Source organism: Octopus sinensis, linkage group LG25 (assembly GCF_006345805.1).
Source record: "Octopus sinensis linkage group LG25, ASM634580v1, whole genome shotgun sequence".
Taxonomy (NCBI): Eukaryota; Metazoa; Mollusca; class Cephalopoda; order Octopoda; family Octopodidae; genus Octopus; species Octopus sinensis.
The window spans coordinates 19,806,112-19,830,688 of record NC_043021.1 but is presented as its reverse complement, the minus strand read 5'-3'; the positions used below and the strand labels follow the sequence as shown (position 1 = coordinate 19,830,688).

Below are 24,577 nucleotides of genomic sequence, written 5' to 3'. Positions count from 1 at the left end.
TTACATTTGACAAAATAATCTGAATGCTAAAGGGCTAAGCCAACCATATTAGGTCCAAATATTCAACTTGATTTACATTCAAACTGACTAGTCTGACCTCTCACACCTACCCTACAATGTCACTCTAAAAATAAACAATCATAAACAGGCGCAGGAGTGGCTGTGTGGTAAGTAGCTTGCTTACCAACCACATGGTTCTGGGTTCAGTCCCACTGCGTGGCATCTTGGGCAAGTGTCTTCTGCTATAGCCCTGGGCCGACCAATGCCATGTGAGTGGATTTGGTAGACGGAAACTGAAAGAAGCCTGTCATATGTATGTATATATGTGTATATGCATGTATGTATATGTGTACGTGTGTGTATATGTTTGTGTGTCTGTGTTTGTCCCCCTAGCATCGCTTGACAACCGATGCTGGTGTGTTTACGTCTCCCGTAACTTAGAGGTTCAGCAAAAGAGACCGATAGAATAAGTACTAGGTTTACAAAGAATACGTCAATTTGCTCGACTAAAGGCGGTGCTCCAGCATGGCCGCAGTCAAATGACTGAAACGAGTAAAAGAGTAGAAAAGAGAATCACATCATCGAAATTTTGAAGCTACAGGACAATACATTAGCTCCAAGCAATCATCAACATCATCATCATCGTTCAATGTCTGTTGCCCCTGCTGGCATGGGTTGGATGGTTTGACTTTGGGCTGGCAAGCTGCACCCGACCCTAGTCTGCTTTGGCATGGTTTATACTGCTGGATGCCCTTCCTAATGCCAACCACTCTACAGAGTGTACTGGGTGCTTTTATGTGGTACCGCACAGGTGCTTTTGTGTTGTGCTGCACAGGTGCTTTTACATAGAACCGCACAGGTACTTTTACATGGCCCCACACAAGCACTTTACATGGTACCGCCACATGTGCTTTACACCACCAAAAGGGCCGATCTTAATACTTCTACTGTGGAATATGAGCCTTCTAGAGTACACCAAGGCATCAGGAATCTTATTTCTTTACTACCCACAAGGGGCTAAACACAGAGGGGACAAACAAGGACAGACAAAGGGATTAAATTGATTACATCGACCCCAGTGTGTAACTTGTACTTAATTTATCGACCTCGAAAGGATGAAAAGCAAAGTCAACCTCGGCGGAATTTGAACTCACAACGTAACAGCAGACAAAATACTTATTTCTTTATGACCCACAAGGGGCTAAACACAGAGGGGACAAACAAAGACAGACAAACGGATTAAGTCGATTACATCGACCCCAGTGCGTAACTGGTACTTAATTTATCGACCCCGAAAGGATGAAAGGCAGAGTCGACCTCGGAGGAATTTGAACTCAGAACGTAACAGCAGACGAAATACTGCTAAGCATTTTGCCCACCGCGTTAACGTTTCTGCCAGCTCGTCGCATCAGGAATCTTGGTCCTTTGTCATTTTGCCCGAAAGGTTCAGTGTCCTGTGGTCCTGTGGTCATGCTTCAGTACTTTGTCTCTTGTGTTCCATCTAGTTTGAGAAATCGGCACTTCTTTATGAAGCTGTCAGCATCCATCTACATCACATGACCAAACCAGGTGAATAAATAAGCATTACATTTGAGAGAGGAATCAGAATATTAAAGGGCTAAAGAGGCCATATCTGGCCCAAATATTCTTCTTGTTTTACATTCAGACTGACCAGATCTGACCCCCCTCACATCTACCCTACAACATCATTCTATGAAGAAACAATCACATCATTGAAATCTCAAAGCTGTGATATAATGCATGATTCATTCAAAACAATGTGAATAGATATTACATTTGACAGAATAATCTGAATGCTAAAGGGTTACACCAGTCATGTCTGGCCCAAATATTCCACCTGTTTTGATAATAATAATAATAATAATAATAATAATAATAACATTGTTTTGTTTTGGTATAAAAGATGGGCTAGTGCAAATATTCTGCTCAATACCACAGATTTGCTTGTCAATTGTTTGACCATATCCAGTTGAGCATGTCCCTTAGTGGCTGACGATATGTGCATCTCTGATCACGAGCAGAAGTAGTGGGGGAGCATCATAGCCATGTGTTGAGAAGGATTCTTTGGGGTTTGAATAATTCACCTCTGGAAACATGGGTGTTTCGTTCAATGTCCTTAAACAACCCTTATTCAGGGACCTTTTGAGCGGGATGGGTTACTCAATCTGAAGAAAATTCTAACTGGGCTCCACCTGCAAGGTCATGTGCTGTTTATCTTGATATGAGATCACCATGTCGCACACATATGGTTGTGATGCATGTGCCTGGTGTACCCTTATCAGACGGGTAGTCATGATGGGTATACTGGGCTTCGTATATTTTACCTCAGTGTCACTTTGATGGCATGCTCTGTTCGCTCACTCAATAATAATAATAATAATAATGATGATGATGATTGCTACCTAACTCAGATACCAGGAAACCCAAAAATGGCAGAAATTCAAAAGATAGTGCTCATGGGAACTGCTCATATCCTACGCAAAATACTTTCTATGTAATCTCAGGGTTTAAAACAAACATAATTTTCGGTTTTTTTGGGGGGGACATTCACTAGTACAACACCAAAAAAGCCCCAAATATATGGCACACTAGGCATGGCAACAACATGAACTTCCAACCTGTTGTCTCTTGAGGTCTCTGGGTGAGACTTGGAGCCAACTAGTACAAATATAAAGCAAAAGTCAAACATGGAATAATAATAATAATAATAATAATAATAATGAAATTATTGTATACAGTGCTCGGGTGTACCACAACTTGTCAAAAGTGCGTATGAAGCATATGCAGTAATGTACAAATGTCTGGAAAGCGAACAATGTATGAGTCAGATACATGCTTGCGTGTGTATGGAGGGGAGAAAATCAGGTGTAGTGTTGGCGAATCTCAGGAAGCATGGACGTTTCGAAGGATGCAGTGCTCCAACAATTAACAACTGATGCCAGCAGTCTGTTCCATGCTTCAGCAATTCTTAACATGAAAAAATGTTTCTGAAAGTCATGGGAGCTGTGCTGTTTACTGACTTTGTAAACATGTCCACGGGTGTTAGACAGGTGGAGTTTGAAAAGGTGCTCAGAGTTATTGTTTGTAAGATGGTTAATAATTTTATGGGTGTCTGCCAAGTCAGCTGCCAGACATCGGAGTTTCAATGTAGATCTAGCCCCTCACATCTACCCCGTAAAAAAATAAGCAACCAGACCATCAAAATCTTGTAACTACAAAACAATGCGTGATTAATTGGTCTCAAGAATTTGTCTTATGAAGAAAGTCTGAAGACGCTCGACCTTTATTCTCTAGAAAAATGACGATGCCGTGGAGATCTCATTCTTGCTCACAACATCATAAGCGGAAAGCGTAACCTCTCGAAAGAGCTGTTCTTCACTCCTGCTCCAGAGCATCGGCTGTGGGGTCACTCCGAAAAGCTCTATCTGCGACGATTTCATCTCAATCGAAGGAGAGGGGCTTTCTCCGTCCGGGTTGCGGATCCGTGGAATAAGCTGCCGGACGAGATGGTGAAGATGCCGACGACCGCTCGGTTCAAAGTCTCCCTTGACCACAAATGGCCTGAACTCTTTACATGAACACCACCCTGTACATAACTCCATGTCCCCCTACATGGCCTTGTTTTTTGCTTTTTGAGCCAAAAATTAACTAACTAACTAACTAATTCAAAACAATGTGAATGAATAAGCAATACATTTGACAGAGTAATCTGAATGCTAAAGGGTTAAGACATTAGAAGTAGCTCTGAGGTAGATATAGCTGCTATTTCTAGCAGAATCAGTGGTCAAGTGGTTAAGAAATACTCTTTTACTTGTTTCAGTCATTTGACTGTGGCCATGCAAGAGCACTGCCTTTAGTCGAGCAAATCAATCCCAGGACTTATTCTTTGTAAGCCTAGTACTTATTCTATTGGTCTCTTTTGCCGAACCGTTAAGTTACGGGGACGCAAACACACCAGCATCAGTTGTCTAGCAATGTTGGGGGGGGACAAACACAGACACACAAACACACATATATATACATAAACATATATACGACGGGCTTCTTTCAGTTTCCATCTACCAAATCCACCCACAAGGCTTTGGTCGGCCCGAGGCTATAGTAGAAGACACTTGCCCAAGGTGCCACGCAGTGGGACTGAACCTGGGACCATGTGGTTGGTAAGCAAGCTACTTACCACACAGCCACTCCTACGCCTATATGTTAAAATAAATAATGAAAGATTGTGATTTTTCTCACGACATTCCATTATGACCTTCTAATAAATTACCAATCAATCATTTGGCAATGTAAAACGCAATAATGCAAGTGAGAACATGAATTTACAGCTCTTTCTAACCCATATCAGTTTGCAAGGCAACAGACATAAGGAATTTTGACAATTGTAAATGTGTTGGGGAGGGAGCTATGTGTGTATATACGAGTGTGTGCATGTATGTGTATAAGAGTATATGTGTATTATATGAATATGTGTGTATGAGCATGTGCATGCGTGAGTGTATGTGTGTATGTTGCATATGTGTGTGTGTGTGTGTGTGCATTTCACTTTGTGTATGTATGTATGTGCATTCTGGTTATGCCCATTTGTGTGTGCGTGTGTGTGTAAGCATGTGCGTACACATAAGCATGTGTGTGTGTTGGACCAGAGACGCTAGACAGACTTTTGTTCTGCAAGAATATAATAAATCAATGTATATTTGTTTGTAATAATCTTTCTTTCATATTATCTACCACCACCACCGCTGCCGCCACCACCGCTGCCGCCACCACCGCTGCCGCCACCACCGCTGCCGCCACCACCGCTGCCGCCACCACCGCTGCCGCTACCACCGCTGCCGCTACTGCCGTTACTATTATCAGCACCATCACCACCACAGCAACCACTCACACAACTACCACTACCACCACCACTGTGACAATTACTACCACCAACACCACCACCAACACCACCACCACTGTGACAATTACTAACACCATCACCAGCAGCACCACCACCACCAGTGACAACTACCAACACAACCACCAACACTACCACCATCACAACCACTACCAACACAACCACCAACACTACCACCAACACTACCACCAACACCACCACCAACACTACCACCAACACTACCACCAACACAACCACCAACACCAACACCACCACCAACACTACCACCAACACCACACCAACACTACCACCAACACTACCACCAACCACCACCACCACACTACCACCAACACTACCACCAACACCACCACCAACCTACCACCACACACCACCACCACACTACCACCAACACTACACCAACACCACCACAACACTACCACCACACCACCACCACACTACCACCAACACCACCACCAACACTACCACTAACACTACCACCAACACTACCACCAACACTACCACCAACACTACCACTAACACTACCACCAACACAACTACCAACACCACCACCAACACTACCACCAACACAACCACCAACACTACCACCAACACTACCACCAACACCAACACCACCACAACCACCAACACTACCACCAACACTACCACCAACACCAACACCACCACCAACACAACCACCAACACTACCACTAACACTACCACCAACACTACCACCAACACTACCACCAACACTACCACCAACACTACCACTAACACTACCACCAACACTACCACCAACACTACCACCAACACAACCACCAACACTACTACCAACACTACCACCAACACAACCACCAACACTACCACCAACACAACCACCAACACTACCACCAACACAACCACCAACACAACCACCAACACCACCACCAACACTACCACCAACACAACCACCAACACTACCACCAACACAACCACCAACACTACCACCAACACTACCACCAACACTACCACCAACACTACCACCAACACTACCACCAACACAACCACCAACACCACCAACACTACCACCAACACAACCACCAACACTACCACCAACACAACCACCAACACTACCACCAACACAACCACCAACACTACCACCAACACTACCACCAACACCACCACCAACACTACCACCAACACCAACCACCAACACCAACACCACCACCAACACAACCACCAACACTACCACTAACACTACCACCAACACTACCACCAACACTACCACCAACACTACCACTAACACTACCACCAACACTACCACCAACACTACCACCAACACAACCACCAACACTACTACCAACACTACCACCAACACAACCACCAACACTACCACCAACACAACCACCAACACAACTACCAACACCACCACCAACACCACCACCAACACTACCACCAACACTACCACCAACACCACCACCACTGCGACAATCACCAGTGTTGCTATCACCAACACTATTACTTTCATCACTACCACTACCACTAATGCCACTACCACTACCACCAACACTACTGTTACAACTATCAATACCATTACAGTACAGCACATTTCACACCACCACCACCACTACTAGCGAAAGAAAGAAAAAGGGGCATAGAATGATAGGATGGGATGGTCATGGTACACCTTGGTCTGCTAGATCAGAGTTGATCAAGTGCTGCTAAACAAGAACAACAAAAACAACACAGATACTATTACAACTGACACCATCACCACCACCACCACCACCAACCACCACCACTGCTACTACTACCGCCACAGCTACTTCTACTGCCACCACCACCACCATTTACTTGATCACATTTGATCAATCTCATTTGATTGGTTGTTACCATGGACGCTATTAACACTAACACGACTTCAGAAAGACATGCACACACACATGTCTGTGTGTATGTATATATGTATGTATGTATGTATGCATGCATGCATGCATGCATGTATGTATGTATGTATGTATGTATGTATGTATGTGTGTATGTATGTATGTATGTATGTAGACATAGATATAGATATATATATATATAACGGGAAGCTTTATGAAAATAGACAAAAGACGAAGGCAGGTTTACAGAAATAAACAAAAGACGAAGGCAGGTGGAATACAAACAAACAATTGTATTAGTATGGCGCTCAGGAAATATAAATAAAACAAGTCTTTAACGTTTCGAGCCTATGCTCTTCAACAGAAAGATACACAGAGAAAAAACACAGAAAGAAGGAGAGAAAAAAATTATGCGTGCAGAGGCTAGCGAATCAACATGGCGATCTGATTTCGGCCAGAAGTCAAAAATCAAACGTGAGACACATCACCGTAACCGACCAGGCTGTCAGATGTTGCTACACATCGCTGGTCACAATGCGCTTCAGACTGTTTTAGCCCTCAAATGACGCCACCCCGCTGGCTAAGCAAGCAGGCTAAAAGAAGAAAGAGTGAGAGTAAAGTTGTGGCGAAAGAGTACAGTAGAGATCGCCACTACCCCTTGCCGGAACCTCGTGGAGCTTTAGACGTTTTCACTCAATAAACACTCACAATGCCCGGTCTGGGAATCGAAACTGCGATCCTACAACCGCGAGTCCACTGCCCTAACCACTTGGCCATTGCGCCTCCACACATATATATATACACACACACACACACAAGGCAGTGAGCTGGTAGAAACATTAGCATGCCAGGCGAAATGCATAGCGGTATTTTTTGTGTCTTTACATTCTGAGTTTAAATTTTGCCGCAGTCAACTTTGCCTTTCATCCTTTCAGGGTCGATAAATTAAATACCAGTTGCATACTGGGGTTGATCTAATCGACTGGCCCCCTTCCCCAAAATTTTGTGCCTTGTGCCTAGAGCAGAAAAGAAATCATGTAGATAGATACATAGACAGATAGATGTAAAGGCGCATGGCTCAGTGGTTAGAGCACTGGGCTCAAAATCACAAGGAAGTGAGTTCAATTCCTGGACTGTGTTGTGTTCTTGAGCAAGGTACTTTACTTTTCACGTTGCTCCAGTTCACTCAGCTGTAGAAATGAGTTGTGACATCACGGGTGCCAAGCTGTATCAGCCCCTTTGCCTTTCCCTTGGATAACATCAATGGCATAGAGAAGGGAGGCTGGTATGCATGGGTGACTGCTGGTCTTCCACAAACAACCTTGCTTGGACTTGTGCTTCGGAGGGGAACTTTCTAGGTATGTAGGAATCCCATGGCCATTCATAACCGAAAGAGATTCTTTTACTGGTTTCAGTTATTGATTGTGCCCATGCTGGAGCATCGCTTTTAGTTGAACAAATCTTATTCTTTGTAAGCTTAGTATTTGTACTAGTACCTATTCTATTGGTCTCTTTTGCTGAATCACTAATTTACGGGGACATAAACAGACCAGCATTAGTTGCCAAGTGACAGTGGGGGGACAAATATAGACACACATACACACAAATGTATATCGGTGGCACATAACAGAACCATCCGAACGTGGCCGTAGCCAGCACCGCATTGACTGGCCTCCGTGCTGGTGGCACGTAAAAAGCACCATCCGAGCGTGGCCGTTCGCCAGCCTCGTCTGGCACCTGTGTCGGTAGCACATAAAAAGCACCACTACACTCATGGAGTGGTTGGCATTAGGAAGGGCATCCAGCTGTAGAAACACCGCCAGATCTGACTGGCCTGGTGCAGCCTTCGGGCTTCCCAGACCCCAGTTGAACCGTCCAACCCATGCTAGCATGGAAAGCGGACGTTAAACGATGATGATGATGATGATGACACACATAAATACACACACACACACACACATATATACGACAGGTTTCTTTCAGTTTCTGTCAACCAAATCCACTCAGAAGGCTCTAGTCGGCCTGAGGCTATAGTAGAAGACACCTGCCCAAGGTGCAACACAGTGGGACTGAACCCAGAACCATGTGGTTGGGAAGCAACCTTCTTACCACACAGCCATGCCTGTGCCTATATATATATTATATCATGGCACTCCGTCAGTTATGACGATGAGGGTTCCAGTTGATCCGATCAACGGAACAGCCTGCTCGTGAAATTAACGTGCAAGTGGCTGAGCACTCCACAGACACGTGTACCCTTAATGTAGTTCTCTGGGAGATTCAGCGTGACACAGAGTGTGACAAGGCTGGCCCCTTTGAAATACAGGTACAACAGAAACAGGAAGAAAGAATGAGAGAAAGTTGTAGTGAAACTGTATGGCACGGTTCACCACCACCCCCTGCTGGAGCCTCATGGAGCCTTAGGTGTTTTCCGCTCTATAAACACACACAACGCCCAGTCTGGGAATCAAAATCGCAACCCTCCAATCGCAAGTCCACTGCCCCAACCACTGGGCCATTCTGCCTCCACAGGAGAAAGAAAGACAGACATGATGGCATGTTAGCAGGCTTTGGAAGTCAATTATATTTGAGTTATATGCATTTATCTCTGTGTGTGTGTGTGTGTGAAGGTTCATGGCCTATTGGTTACAGTGTTGCACTCTCAATGGCAAGATTGTGGTTTCAATTATCAGACCAGCAGTGCATTGTGCTAAAAGAAACAAACACTTCATTTCACTTTTGCTCAAGTCCACTCAGCTGTGAATGGATAACCCTGCAACATAACCATTCATAAGGAATGTTGATCAGCCTGCCTAGCCACCAGGGTGGCAACGAGAGGAAGCACATTGTGACCAGCAATGTGTAACGACATCTAATAATCTGGCTGATACAGTGATAGCATCATTATCTGTTTTCCATGCTGGCATGGGTTAGACAGTCTGACAGGAGCTGGTAAGGCCAGAAGCTGGTAAGGACCAAGAGCTGGTAAGGCCAGAAGCTGGTAAGGACCAAGAGCTGGTAAGGCCAGAAGCTGGTAAGGACCAAGAGCTGTAACAGGTTCCGTTGTCTCTTTTGGCAAGGATTTTATGGTTGGATGTCTTTCCTAATGCCAACCACTTTACAGAGTGTATTGAGTACTTTTTATGTGACACTATCACTGACAGAATCGCCAGGAGTGGCTGTGTGGTAAGTAGCTTGCTTACTAACCACATGGTTCCGGGTTCAGTCCCAGTGTGTGGCACCTTGAGCAAGTGTCTTCTACTATAGCCTCAGGCCGACCAAAGCCTTGTGAGTGGATTTGGTAGACGGAAACTGAAAGAAGCCCGTCGTATATATGTATATGTATATATATGTGTGTGTCCGTGTTTGTCCCCCAAACTTTGCTTGACAACCGATGCTGGTGTGTTTATGTCCCCGTAACTTAGCGGTTTAGCAAAAGAGACCGATAGAATAGGTACTAGGCTTACAAAGAATAAGTCCTGGGGTCGATTTGCTCAACTAAAGGCAGAGCTCCTGCATGGCCACAGTCAAATTACTGAAACAAGTAAAAGAGTAAAAGTGAGAGTAAAGAGTATGTACCTTGCAAGACAAAAAGAGACACAGAAAATAGGCAAAAAAAACCTCAACTGGGTTGGGGTAATAGTACTGAGATGGGGTTGGCTTTGTGTCAATTGAGAGATTAATGGTATAGAGCAGTGCTTTTCAAACTTTTTGCTGGAGCGGAACCCCAAGGAAACATTCCACTGGCTTGAGGAACCCCTGTGCAATAATTTAATAGTTTTATGCACACATATCTGCATAGGAGAATTAAAAATTACCCTAAGGTTCCGCGGTACCCTCGTTGAAAACCACTGGTATAGAGGGTCAGAGATAGGTTTGTGTGTGTCTGATGAGTCACCTCTACAGCTAAGCACTTTATAAGTACAAACCAATGATCACTCTTTGACCAGCTATAACAAACAACCTTTGTGGTAAGAAGCTTGCTTCCCAACCACATGGCACACTGGACAAGTGTCTTCTACTATAGCCTTGGGCCGACCGAAGCCGTGTCAGTGAACTTGGTAGAATGAAAGTGAAAGAAGCCTGTTGTACATACACACACACATATATGTGTGTGTGTGTGTGTGGAGTCGCAATGGCCCAGTGATTAGGGCAGTGGACTTGTGGTCGTAGGATCGCAGTTTTGATTTCCAGACCAGGCGTTGCAAGTGCTTCTTGAGTGAAAGCACCTAAAGCTCTACGAGGCTCCGGCAGGGGGTGGAGGTGATCCCTGCTGTACTCTTTCGCCACAACTTTCTCTCACTCTTTCTTCTGTTGGCCTGCTCGCTTAGCGAGCGGGGTGGCGTCATTTGAAGGCTAAAACAATGCGAAGTGCATTGTGACCAGTGATGTGTAGCAACATCTGATAGCCTGGTTGCTCACGGTGATCAAGATGATATATATATATATAAATTGTATTTGACAAGTTCTAGAGAGGAACGAAAGCGCTAATAATGATGAAGAAATAAAAGGATTTTTAAAAATAATTCTGAGGACTTTTTTCTCACTATTCAAGTCTGTACATCAATGGTTTTCAACCAGGGTTCCGCGGAACCATAGGGTTCCGCCAGTACAGTGCAGGGGTTCCGCAAGAAGTTAAAAAACTGCTAAAATCGGCAGTAATTTTTAATTCTCCTGTGCAGATTATGTGTGCATAAGACTATTAAATTATTGCATGGGGGTTCCTCGAGCCAGTGGAATGTTTCCTTGGGGTTTCGCTCCAGCAAAAAGTTTGAAAAGCACTGCTCTATACATACATATGTATATATGTGTGTGTGACTGTTGGGCCAAACGAGTTTGTTTCAATATATATTTTTGCTTGCAATAGTCGTTTATTTTGGTCAAACTATCGTATCTCCAGCTGTTTCAGATGCCAGCATATGAAAAATTGTCAAAGTTTAATACAACGGTTTTGATATGGAATTACTCTTTACTCTTTTACTTGTTTCAGTCATTTGACTACAGCCATGCTGCAGCACTACCTTTAGTCGAGCAAATCGACCCCCCAGGACTTCGGTCTCTTTTGTTGAACCACTAAGTCACGGGGACGTAAACACACCAGCATCGGTTGTCAAGCAATGTTGGGGGGACAAACACACACACACACATATATATATATATATACATATATACAACGGGCTTCTTTCAGTTTCCGTCTACCAAATCCACTCACAAGGCTTTGGTCGGCCCGAGGCTATAGTAGAAGACACTTGCCCAAGGTGCCACGCATTAGGACTGAACCCGGAACCATATGGTTCGTAAGCAAGCTACTTACCACACAGCTACTCCTTAAAAAAAGCAACATTTTGGACTTACGAGACACTTTTGCATAATAGCAACAATATATATTTGACTACTGGATATATTATAGATATATAGTGGGGTACTCCTATACGAGTTGGTTCTCTAAACGAGCAAATGTATAACGAATGTTGTTGTTTTAATCAACAAAATTTAAATCCCAATAGCGAATTGAAATTTGAAGGCGCAGGAGTGGCTGTGTGGTAAGTAGCGTGTGGTAACCACATGATTCCGAGTTCAGTCCCACTGCGTGGCACCTTGGGCAAGTGTCTTCTACTATAGCCTCGGGCCGACCAAAGCCTTGTGAGTGGATCTGGTAGACGGAAACTGAAAGAAGCCCGTCGTATATATGTATATATATATATATATATATGTGTGTGTGTCTGTGTTTGTCCCCCTAGCATTGCTTGACAACCGATGCTGGTGTGTTTACGTCCCCGTCACTTAGCGGGGACGTAAACACACAAGAGACCAATAGAATAAGTACTGGGCTTACAAAAGAATAAGTCCCGGGGTCGAGTTGCTCGATAAAAAAAGGCGGTGTTCCAGCATGGCCGCAGCCAAATGACTGAAACAAGTAAAAGAGAGTAAAAGAGTAAACTAGAAACAGATCACACACAGGCCTAAATAAATGGGAGCCCATTTGCTTAACAAGCTGAAATTTGAGCACCAACAAACCATGAATAGATTACACGTGCGTATAATAAGTGCTGGGAGAGCATATATACAAATGATACGCTAATCAACAAATGATAGCGAACAGTTTTCTGAAGAAAATTACGTTCAGCCAATAAGCTGAAATTGAAACAACAAGCCACGTGTAGACTACACATGCATATAAGTAGCTGGGAGAGTGTTTACAAACTGCTCATTAATGGAAATGAATGCATTTAATGTAGCATGCAAATTTTCATATTTCATGTAGAAAGGCAGGGCATTCCTTCGATATAACTCGACAAAATCAAACTATTTCACTTCGGGTATTTTCCTATTTCTTTACTACCCACAAGGGGCTAAACACAGAGGGGACAAACAAGGACAGACAAAGGGATTAAGTCGATTATATCGACCCCAGTGCGTAACTGGTACTTAATTTATCGACCCCGAAAGGATGAAAGGCAAAGTCGACCTCGGCGGAATTTGAACTCAGAACGTAACGGCAGACGAAATACCTATTTCTTTACTATCCACAAGGGGCTAAACACAGAGGGGACAAACAAGGACAGACAAACGGATTAAGTCGATTACATCGACCCCAGTATGTAACTGGTACTTAATTTATCGACCCCGAAATGGATGAAAGGCAAAGTCGACCTCGGCGGAATTTGAACTCAGAACATGACGGCAGACGAAATACGGCTACGCATTTCGCCCGGCGTGCTAACGTTTCTGCCAGCTCGCCGCCTTACCTGTGTATACATAATATATTCAGATTCAGGTGTATATATAACATATTAAGGTGTATATATAATATATTAAGGTGTATATATAATATATTAAGATTCAGGTGAATACTTCGGGTATTTCCGTAGAAGCAAACGGCAGTTCGATTCTGTTTTCTGCTTGGAAATTTGCGGATGTTATACATGCACAAATTGTAACAGGTAAGAACAAATATGTAAGGCTTTTTTTTTTCCCCCCTTCAAGTTTAAAATGGGACATTGCGGTACTCATGTAGTCGCGCATCCGCGCTAGCTAGTCGTGACTAGTCGATCCTACAACGACTACCTAGCAAAGTAAATAAAACACAAAATAAATCATTGGATCTTTTCCTTTTGAAGGCCAGATTTCAACACAATTTCTAATTTACTAAACACTTTTAAACTTCGTATACTGGTAGAATGTGTCAAAATAAAACATTTTTTTCTCTTGGCTTTCTTGAGAAAATTGTAATTTGTAAGTTTAACGTAGTTTAATTTTTTCGAATTTTAACCAATCAATCGCCTCTAATTGAGCTAAAATCATTTGCTGCGTCTAAAACTGAGACAACATCCTGTCACTAACCCTAAACCTCCCCCTAACCCTAATTTTTTTTTCTTAATTGTTAAATTAATTTAATTGTTACGCGTGAAAAAAAAAACGAAAGCAATGGGAAATAATTTAAACAATTAAGAAACAAAATAATTCTATAATTTTATACACACGCTTTCCGTATACGTACATTTGTGTGTGTGTGTGCATGTGTAAAGGCAGACTGTGTTTTGTGTATGTGAGTGTGTGTGTGCACACGTGTGTTTACAAGCGAACGTATGTTTGTGTCTACGTGTGTGTGTGTGTGTGCGTGCGTGTATATGTGTATAGGCAGACTGTGTTTTGTGTATGTGTGTGAGTGTGTATGTGCACGCATTGTGTGTTTACAGACGAACATATGTTTGTGTGTGTATGTGTGTGTGTGTGTGCGTGCGCGTATGCAGACGAAGGTATGTTTCTGTGTGTGTGCGTGTACGTGTATGTGCATGCGCCCGCATTTGTGTGTTTGTATGTGTGTGTCTGTGTGTGTGCGTGTGTGTGTATGTGCGAGCAGATAAAAGTATGTGTCTGTGTTTGTGTGCACGTGTGCGAATATGTATACGCGTTTGAGTGTGGGTGTGTGTAGACGAAGGTGCTTTTTGTGTATGTGTGTGTTCGTCAGAGAGTGTGTATGTGCGCACGTTTGTGTGTTTGTATGTGTGTGCAGACGAGTGTGTATGCGTGCGTATGTGTGTATGCAAACGAGTGTGTGTGTGTGTGTTCGATCGATATTCTGAAAAAACAAAGGCGAGCCAACAAAGGAGCTTGTAAGTGGTTGCTAGTTTGCTAGAAACGGCAGCCAATTCTCCCTCAAATTACACTGGAAAACGAAGTCCTGGGTTCCTTGCATATAGGGGGAAAGACAAGATGGGTATGAGTAGAGAAGCTTTGCTAAAACAATCCGAAACGTTCCAATGAAGGAGTCTTTTACGTGATCACCCTACCTGCTAGAAATAGACGCCAATCTCCTTCGAATCACACACGCGCGCGCGTGCATATTCCTGCATGATCGCCACCGCCTTAAAGTACTGAAGTACTTGATACCACCAAAACAAAACAGCTCTTAAAAAAACGGGATGGTCAAAGCTGGAACGCCTTTCTATCGTAAAGGTCTGACCAGTCTTCGAGACTACACAACACAATTTGAATATTTGTGCGCGAGAAGACTTCATTCCTTCAACCAAGTTCAAAAAAGAGAGAGGTGAGAGAAAACGGGAGAGAGAGACAGACAGACAGAGAGAAGATGAGGGGGGAAGGAGGGGAAAGAGAAAGTGAAAGAAAGAACAAATTGTTGTGAGAAATAAGAGGGTGGGGTGGGGTGTCGAATAGGATGTGAGGCGGGGAAGAAGGGGGAGGTAATAATAATAATACTCTTTACTCTTTTACTTGTTTCAGTCATTTGACTGCGGCCATGCTGGAGCACCGCCTTCAGTCGAGCAAATCGACCCCAGGATTTATTCCTTGTAAGCCTAGTACTTATTCTATCGGTCTCTTTTGCCGGAACCGCTAAGTTACGGGGACGTAAACACACCAGCATCAGTTGTCAAACACAGACACACATATACATATACATGTATACGACAGGCTTCTTTTCAGTATCCGTCTACCAAATCCACTCACAAGGCTTTGGTCGGCTATAGTAGAAGACACTTGCTCAAGGTTCCACGCAGTAGGACTGAACCCGGAACCATATGGCTGGTAAGCAAGCTACTTAACACACAGCCACTCCTGCGTACACTTATTATTATTATTATCATTCTTATCATTGAGTGAGAGAGCAGTGCATGCCATCAAAGTGACACTGGGGTAAAATATACGAAGCCCAGTATACCCATCATGACTACCTGTCTGATAAGGGTACACCAGGCACATGCATTACAACCATATGTGCGCAACATGGTGAAGATAGACAGCACATGACCTTGCAGGTGGGGCCCAGTTAGAATTTTCTTCTGGTCGAGTAACCCATCCCGCTCAAAAGGTCCCTGAATAAGGGTTGTTTAAGGATGTTGAAAGAACCACCCATGTTTCCAGAGGTGAACCATTCAAACCCCAAAGAATCCCTCTCAACACATGGCTATGATGCTCCGCCACTACTTCAGCTCGTGGTCAGAGATGCACATATCGTCAGCCACTAAGGGACATGCTCAACTGGTTAAGGTCAAACAACAGACAAGCAAATCTGTGGTATTGAGCAGAATATTTGCTGTAGCCCATCTTTTATACCAAGACAAAACAATGTACATGATAACACTTCCAATCAGTTAAGATCAGAAGCCATGAGAGCCACTGCCTGGTACTGCATCAGGGCATTTATTATTATTATCATTATTATTATTATAACAATAATAATAAAGGTGCAAGGAAGAATAACATCACAAAGGGTGATATCGGCTGTGGAGGTTATAGAGGTGAAGGCGATGGTGGTGATGGTGGTGATAGTGGCGATGGTAGTGGTGGTGTGAGAGCGGTGGTAGCGGAGATGGTGGTGGTAGTGATGGTGGAGGCGAATCAACATTTGGAGGTTGCTGCTTGTCGAAACATGTCGAGGCTGGTTGAATTTCGTTCTTGCTATTTAATCTTGCTATTTAATCTTGCTGATTTAGGTGCAAATCAGCCAGCTCCAGCACCCCCTTGATCGAGTAGGCCTATATGATCAGAGGCAATCCATCCGTGACCAATCCGTCATTTTTTATGGTGATGGTGGAGGATTTAGGATTAATAGTCCTTCTTTAAAGACAGTAGAAATGGGCAGGAATGACTGCTTTTTCTAGCAGGTCTGAAACCACCAACAGACTCAATCAGTCACAGACAACAATTTTTTTTTTTCGAGAGGAGGGGCCGCAGTACCAATATAAAGGCGGGAGTAAAGATTTTGCACACCACCCGTTTTCGGCATAACCCTGACCCTGACCCTGACCCCAAACCCTAACCCGAAACCCTAAACACCGGGTGTGCGTAATCTTTGCCTTCGCCAATATAAATTCATGTTAACTTTCCGTTGGGCGCGTATGACATTCAGAAAATCCCAACGGGCCGGGCCGGGCCGCAGTTTACCTGTGATTGGTGTAAATTCCTCCATGAATGAAATTGAAACGGGATGAAATACGATAGGGAATAGAGGAATAAATAAATGGACCTGCGGTGTGTGTGTGTGTGTGTAAGTGTGTGTGTGTGTGTGCTTGTGTGTGTGTGTGTATATAAGTGTGGGTGTGTGCGCGCATATAAATATGCGTGTGTGTGTATAAGTGTGCGTGTATGTATATAAGTGTGTGCGTGTATAAATCGATCCCAGTATTTCTTTTCTTTCTTTTTTTTTTTTTGCAGCCTGGTACTTATTCTATCTGTAACCGCTAAGTTACAGAGATATAAACAAACCAGCACCGGTTGTCAAGCAGTAGCCGGGGACAAAGAACGCTCACACATACACACACACAGCTATAGCTCCAGGCTTTAGTCGGCCTGAGCTATAGAAAAAGACACCTGTCCACAGTGGAACTGAACTCAAAACCACAACGTCAGGAAGCAAGCTTCTTACCCACACATATATATATATCACCATATATATATCAGCGTGATCACCGTAACCGACCAGGCTATCAGATGTTGCTACACATCGCTGATCACAATGCGCTTTGCAGGCCGACAGAAGAAAGAGTGAGAGAAAGTTGTGACGAAAGAGTACAGCAGGGTTCACCACCACCCACTGACGGACCCTCGTGGAGCTTTAGGTGTTTTCATTCAATGCCCGATCCTCCGGCCGCAAGTTCGCTGCACTAACCACTGGGCCATTGCGCCTCCATATATATATATATATATATATATATATATATATATTGAAGCACCAAGTCAGTCTGGTATTATCCCGCACAGCTCGAAATAAGGTGAACATACATATATGCATGCATGCATACATGCATACACACATACATACATACATATATATATTCTGTAGAAGAGCAGAGGCTCGAAACGTCAAAGACACTTCCATTCTTCCTGAGTGTCAAAATAATACACCTTGTTTACTGCTCTCTCACCTGTCTGTCTTTCGTTTTTTGCGTACAATTTTGAACCATATATATATTTTATATAGATCTTTAAATATATATATATATATATTATATATATATAATATTATGTTATATCATACTATATTATATATATATAATATTAAGTAATATTATACTATATATATATATATATATATATATATATATATATATTATATATATATATATATATATATACATATACAGCAGGAGTGGCTGTGTGGTAAGTAGCTTGCTAACCAACCACATGGTTCCGGGTTCAGTCCCACTGCGTGGCATCTTGGGCAAGTGTCTTCTGCTATAGCCCCGGGCCGACCAATGCCTTGTGAGTGGATTTGGTAGACGGAAACTGAAAGAAGCCTGTCGTATATATGTATATATATATATATATATATATATATATATATGTGTGTGTGTGTTTGTCTCCCTAGCATTGCTTGACAACCGATGCTGGTGTGTTTATGTCCCCGTCACTTAGAATAAGTACTGGGCTTACAAAGAATAAGTCATGCGGTGCTCCAGCATGGCCGCAGTCAAATGACTGAAACAAGTAAAAGAGTAATATATATATATCCATATCCATATGTGTGGTAGCTATATTCGTGTCCGTCTATGTGTCACTGCTGTTTCCAACAGATGGATATAAATAAACTAGATTTTAATAAATCTCATATTATGGAAGACAGCTGGAAAGAGAATAAATATATGTTGTGTGTGTGAGAGAGGGTGTATGTGCGCGCGCGTGTACTTTAGCAACATGGCTTTGATTTTTAAAAGTGAAAGCTCTGGTTTAAGTTAGCAGTTGTTACCTGTGGTGTGTGTAATGCGTGTAGTATAAATAACGTGTGTACAGGTATGTACTCAGGATATGTGTGTACGTGTAGCGTGCGTGTGTATGTATGTGTTTGTATGGGTGTGAGAGAGAGAGAGTGTGTGTATGTGTGTGTGTGTGAGATAAAAAAATTTTATAAGCTTTCGGGAGAACGTGAAATTCTTTATTATTTTTTTGGGGAATATTAGACATCGAAGCACATAAATATCAGGTTGCAGCCTTCGTGTGCTATCATATATAGCTCGACGAGCTTCGAGATCCACTATTCCCCAAAAGAATAATCTATCTATCTATCTAGCTGTCCGTCTGTCTGCTTGCATGCAATGCATACATGTATGTATGTGAATGGATGAATACAATGTCCACATGAATATGTATGTATGAATGCATGTATGCATGTATGTATACGTGTGGGTGAGCACGCGCGTGTATATATTATATAATATTATATTACATTATATTATATTTGCTATCGCCTGTGTGAACGTGTGCGTGGTTTGTCACAATCGTTAAGTAGGAAACCTATTCGATTTAGTTGCAGATGATTGCAAGTCGAAAGGACACGTCTGAAGACCCTTCTCCCAAATTAAGCTGAGACCACAAAAGATAAAAAAAAAAATAAAAAAACACGCATAATTTACAAACACTAAAATATTTGGGAAACCCAGTCTGAGATGACATTCGGCTGACGCCTTCTGTCAGGTTTATCCTCATCCAGAGGTCTTCCACGCTTGGCTGTCTTCTTTTACACACTCGGTCCTCCCCGCTGGAAATCGGGCTTTTTCCTTGCAATCAGATTTTTCACGATTGAACACAAATATTTAATTATAAAGATGTTCTTTCCTTCACCTTCATTCCCGTATAATGTCCAGGTTAAATTTTGGCACCATACAAAAGAATGGCTAAGATGACTTACTGTAATAGCTTTTGCATCTATAACCTGAAGACGAGGAGGGAGCCTGTAATGTGGTCGCTGACCCTGCTAGAAATCGTAAACTAATCTCCTTCAAAACACGCCTTTAAAAAAAGGGGGAGGACACGTTGCATAATGGATGAATATAGTCCTAGATACACTTTGAATAATAAAAAATAGATGGGATGATATGAAGGAAAAAATGAAGGGAGGAAAGGAGACAGACAGACAGATAGATGGATAGATAGATAGATAGATAGATAGATAGATAGATAGATAGATAGATAGATAGATAGACAGGTAGATAGGTAGACAGGTAGATGGATAGATGGATAGATAGATAGATGGTTGATGGATGGATGGATAGGTGGACACATAGATAGATGGATGGATGGATAAATAGATGGATGGATGATACATAGATAGATAGATATATAGATAGATAGATAGATAGATAGATAGATAGATAGATAGATGGATGGATGGATGGATAGATAAATAGATAGAAAGATAGATAGATAGATAGATAGATAGATAGATAGATAGATAGGTAGATAGATAGATAGATAGATGGATGGATGGATACATAGATAGATAGATAGATAGATAGATAGATAGATAGATAGATAGATAGATAGATAGATAGACAGGTAGATTGATAGATAGATGGATGGATGCATGGGTAGGTAGGTAGGTATGTATGTATAAAGAGCGAAAGGGAGAGAAAAAAACAAACAGGAAGGTAGACATCAAGTCGCCAGATTTGAAAGATTCAGTTTCTTCTGAAACATGTTGTGACAAAGATGTGTGAAGCAACAACAACAACAGCAACAACAACAAAAGGGAGGAAGGACGAAAGCGGACTCACAGTTGCCACAACAACCATCAACACAACAACAACAACAGCAGAAGCAGCAGCAGCGGCAACACCCGACAAGGGAGTGCAGGGTATCCACCTTAACAACAGCTACAGTTGTTAATCAAAGATCGTCTCCGATCAAACCAGACATTTCAAGAGTGTTCCAGCCGTGATCATCTCGTCTGGTTTTGTTTTGTTGTTTTTTTTGTTTGTTTGTTTGTTTTTTTTCTTTTCTTAGACTGTCCGTCCAGGACTAACATATTCACTGTCCTTCTCATTTTTTTTAAACAATAAGGAGAGATTTGGCTGCTATTTCTAGCAGATCGTGCCAGCCAGCGCTTGGGATGCTCCTTCACTTCACTGAGTGGTAAAAGGTGGCGGTGCTGGCGAGGGGGGGGGGGGTAGTCAACAACCACATCAGCAACATTGACAGAGGTGAGGAACCTCCAAAGTGGTCGCTCGAAGCTGGTAGAAATAGCAGCCAAGTATCTCTCTCTCTCTCATATCACACAGAAGCGTCTTAAACGAGGCGGGGGGGAGGGGGAGGAAACGGAACACTGGATGTTGTAGATGAGGTGGTGGTGGTGGTGGTCACGGCTGAAACGGCTGTGATTATTTAGGGCTAAACAAACAGAAGTATAAAGCTGTGGTGAAGAAAAAGGAAGAAGAACAAAGAAGGAATGTCTGGAATAAAATATGCTAAGACGTTTAAAGAGGGGAATAAGACAATCAACATTGTCATCATCATCATCATCATAACCAACATGTATATAACTACTATGACTACTACTACTACTACTACCACCACCACTACCGACTCTGTGTGGTCTCACGAATTGCTAGTAATAGAAGCCAAATGTCCCTCAAAACGCATCCGAGCGTCTTGAAGAAAGAAAGGACATCAGACAAATGTACTCTTAGAACATAGATGTATACAAAAAAAAAACAACAAAAAAAAGGGCGGGATGGTCGCGGTTGGAATTCCTTTGATCTTAGGACTACTACTGTAACCGAAATAGACTTGCGGGGCTTGCAAGACAACGACCACGTCGCTTAATGTCACGGCCACAGTTGTCCAGCCTCATCATCATCATCATCAGCATCAGCAATCAACAACAATCTGGTCACCCTCAACAATAACATTCACCACATCATCATCATCATCATCATCACCTTCATAAACAAAGACAACAACTACTACTACTACTACTACAATAGCCACGATCATCATCATCATCATCATCAACAACACAACGATACAATAGCCACACGATCATCATCATCATCATCATCGTCGTCATCATCATCATCATCGTTATTATCAACAACATAGTAGCTGTCACGATGTTTGTCAGTGTAAACTAAAATTAAACAGACCGATTCTGCCCAGAAGTCGTCTGGTTTTACATACATTACGCGCGTGTGTGTGTATGTGTGAGTGGTGTGTGCGTGCATATGTACGTGCGTGTGTGTGTGTATGAGTGGTGTGTGCGTGCATATGTACGTGCGTGTGTGTGTGTGCGTGCGTGCGGGTGTACGTGCGGGTGTACTTGTGCGTGTGTGTGTGTGTGTGTGTGTGAGCGTGTGTGTGCGTGCGGGTGTACGTGCGTGTGTGCATGTGTACTATAAAAATTGTATACGATATATATATATATATATATATATACATTAATGGTTATGTATTTATGTATGCATGCATGCATGCATATGTGTGTGAATGGTTTCATATGTGTGTATGTATGTAAGTGTATTTGAGTGTGTGTGTGTGTAAAAATTATATACGATATATATATATGTGTGTGTGTGTGTGTGTATGTATGTACGATATATATATATAAATGGTTTTGTGTGTATGCATGTATGTGCGTGTGAATAGTTGCATGTGTGAGTCAGTGTGTATATGAGTGAGTATCCATGTGTGTATATATATATATATATATATATATATATATAGGCTATATATAAATACATATATATATATAGAGAGAGAGAGAGAGAGAGAAAGACAGACAGACAGATAGACAAAGACTGTGCAACGGTTTTTTTTTCTTCTTCTTCTGACTGTTTGCGTGGCAAAGAAGAAGAAGCAAGTAAAAAAAAATAATAAATAATTGTTGTTTCTTACCAAGAATACTTCGATGGTTGTGTGGTGTCTTCAGCCGTCAGGGCTTCCCGTACCTTCGGACACAGACACCCCATGGTCTCGGAAATAGCTGCTAGCGCCTTTAAAGGAGTGGGTCTGATTATCTAAAATACCCTGATTTATTTTTCCTATACAGGATCACTGAGGCGTATGTATATATATGTATATATATATATATATGTAATTCTTTGGATAAATGACTTTTTTTTATTCCGATTGAGAGAGAGAGAGTTAACGCCTTGGTAAAAAAACTGTTGCGATTAAAATCCAATTTATATTTTCGCTTTCGCTTCTTTCCTTTTTCACTTATAATATAAAAATGATGATGCTCCGAACTGTTTTGGATAGAAGGGGACGTTCGTGTTTATTGCTGCTTTCTTTTCTTCCTTTTTTGCGCCCCACGGTTTGTTCCATGCATTCACTCATTCAAAGATGCACGTCTCTCTGTGTGTGCGCGCGTGTGTGAGAATCTGTGAGTAATATATATAGATGTGTGTGTGTGCGTATATATATATCTAATATATGCATATGTTACATGCATATATGCACATATATGTGTATATGTATGAGTATATATGTGTTTTTTTTTCTTTTTATCTTGCTGTTGACGCTAAGACAGCATCATCATCGTCATCATCATCATCAGAAGCAACAACAACAGGCAGCAGCACCAAACACGGCGGGGGGAGGAAAAACCTCTAAAACAAACTTAGCAATCCCAATAACTGTCAGTTGAGCAAGCAATTACTTCCACCGCTCGCCACTTCACTGACCATTTGCTGCAAAAAAAAAAAATAAAACAAACACAGAGCAGCAACAGACAGAGACAGACAGCCGAGCTGTTTTTTTCCTTCCAACTCAAACCATGCACGCTTGGTGCGGCGGCCAAGCTAGAGTTGTCTGCCCCTTTCCAATGTTCTGGAGAGAGGGCGCTCTATACCCTGACACCAGATCTCAATGACAGATCAATAAAATAATAGTAATGATAATATTACTATCGATTTTGTTACAGAGGCGCAAGACTACAGCTTTTTTTTTTTTTTTTTTTATCTAGATGGAGGCAGCTGTAATCGATGAGATTGTCTCCTGTATTTGATTGACTAATGCTATATCTTGGGAACCCTAGAAAGACAATAGTAAAAAAAGTTTACCCAAGTAGAATTTGAACTTAAGGGTCACAGCTAAAGGATCTTTTCGGTTTGAACGGCAGTTTTTTAAAATAATTTCCACGTAACTAAACACTTTTAAACTACCTATACTGGTAGAATGCTGTTTATAAAACATTTTTCTCTTGGGTTTATTGAGAAAATTCTATAGTTTGTAAGATATTTGTTGGGGGTTTTTTTCTTCAATTTCTGCAATTTCAACCAATCAATGACGTCTATTGAGGTAAAAAAAATATTCTGTGTCGTATGAATATGTCCCTCGTTTAAGAAACAGATTGGGTTTATTTACATTTGTGAAGAAAAAAGATACCCTTCCCCTAACCCTAAAACAGATTGAAATGCAATAGATCGATACTAGGGTCATAATTATGGATGACAATTTCATATGACACCACTAGAAAAAACTGCCGTTCAAACCGAAAAGATCCCAGTTAAATGCTCCAAAGTATTTTGTCGAATGCTCAATAATTCTTCCAGTTAGCTAATCAGTATTGCCATTCTCAAGC

The 24,577-nt window shown here is 42.2% G+C and overlaps 1 protein-coding gene across 1 annotated transcript in view; it reads right to left on the bottom strand.

Moving 5' to 3' along the window:
• The window catches only part of LOC115224451 (protein XRP2), a 71,210-nt gene extending 47,410 nt beyond the window's left edge, over positions 1 to 23,800 (bottom strand). Inside the window, exon 1 of the mRNA XM_029795355.2 lies at positions 22,888 to 23,800. Within this exon, the coding sequence (XP_029651215.1) occupies positions 22,888 to 22,961 (74 nt within the window). The 5' untranslated portion in view covers positions 22,962 to 23,800. The remainder of the gene's footprint in view (positions 1 to 22,887) is intronic.
• Positions 23,801 to 24,577: the final 777 nt, after the last annotated feature.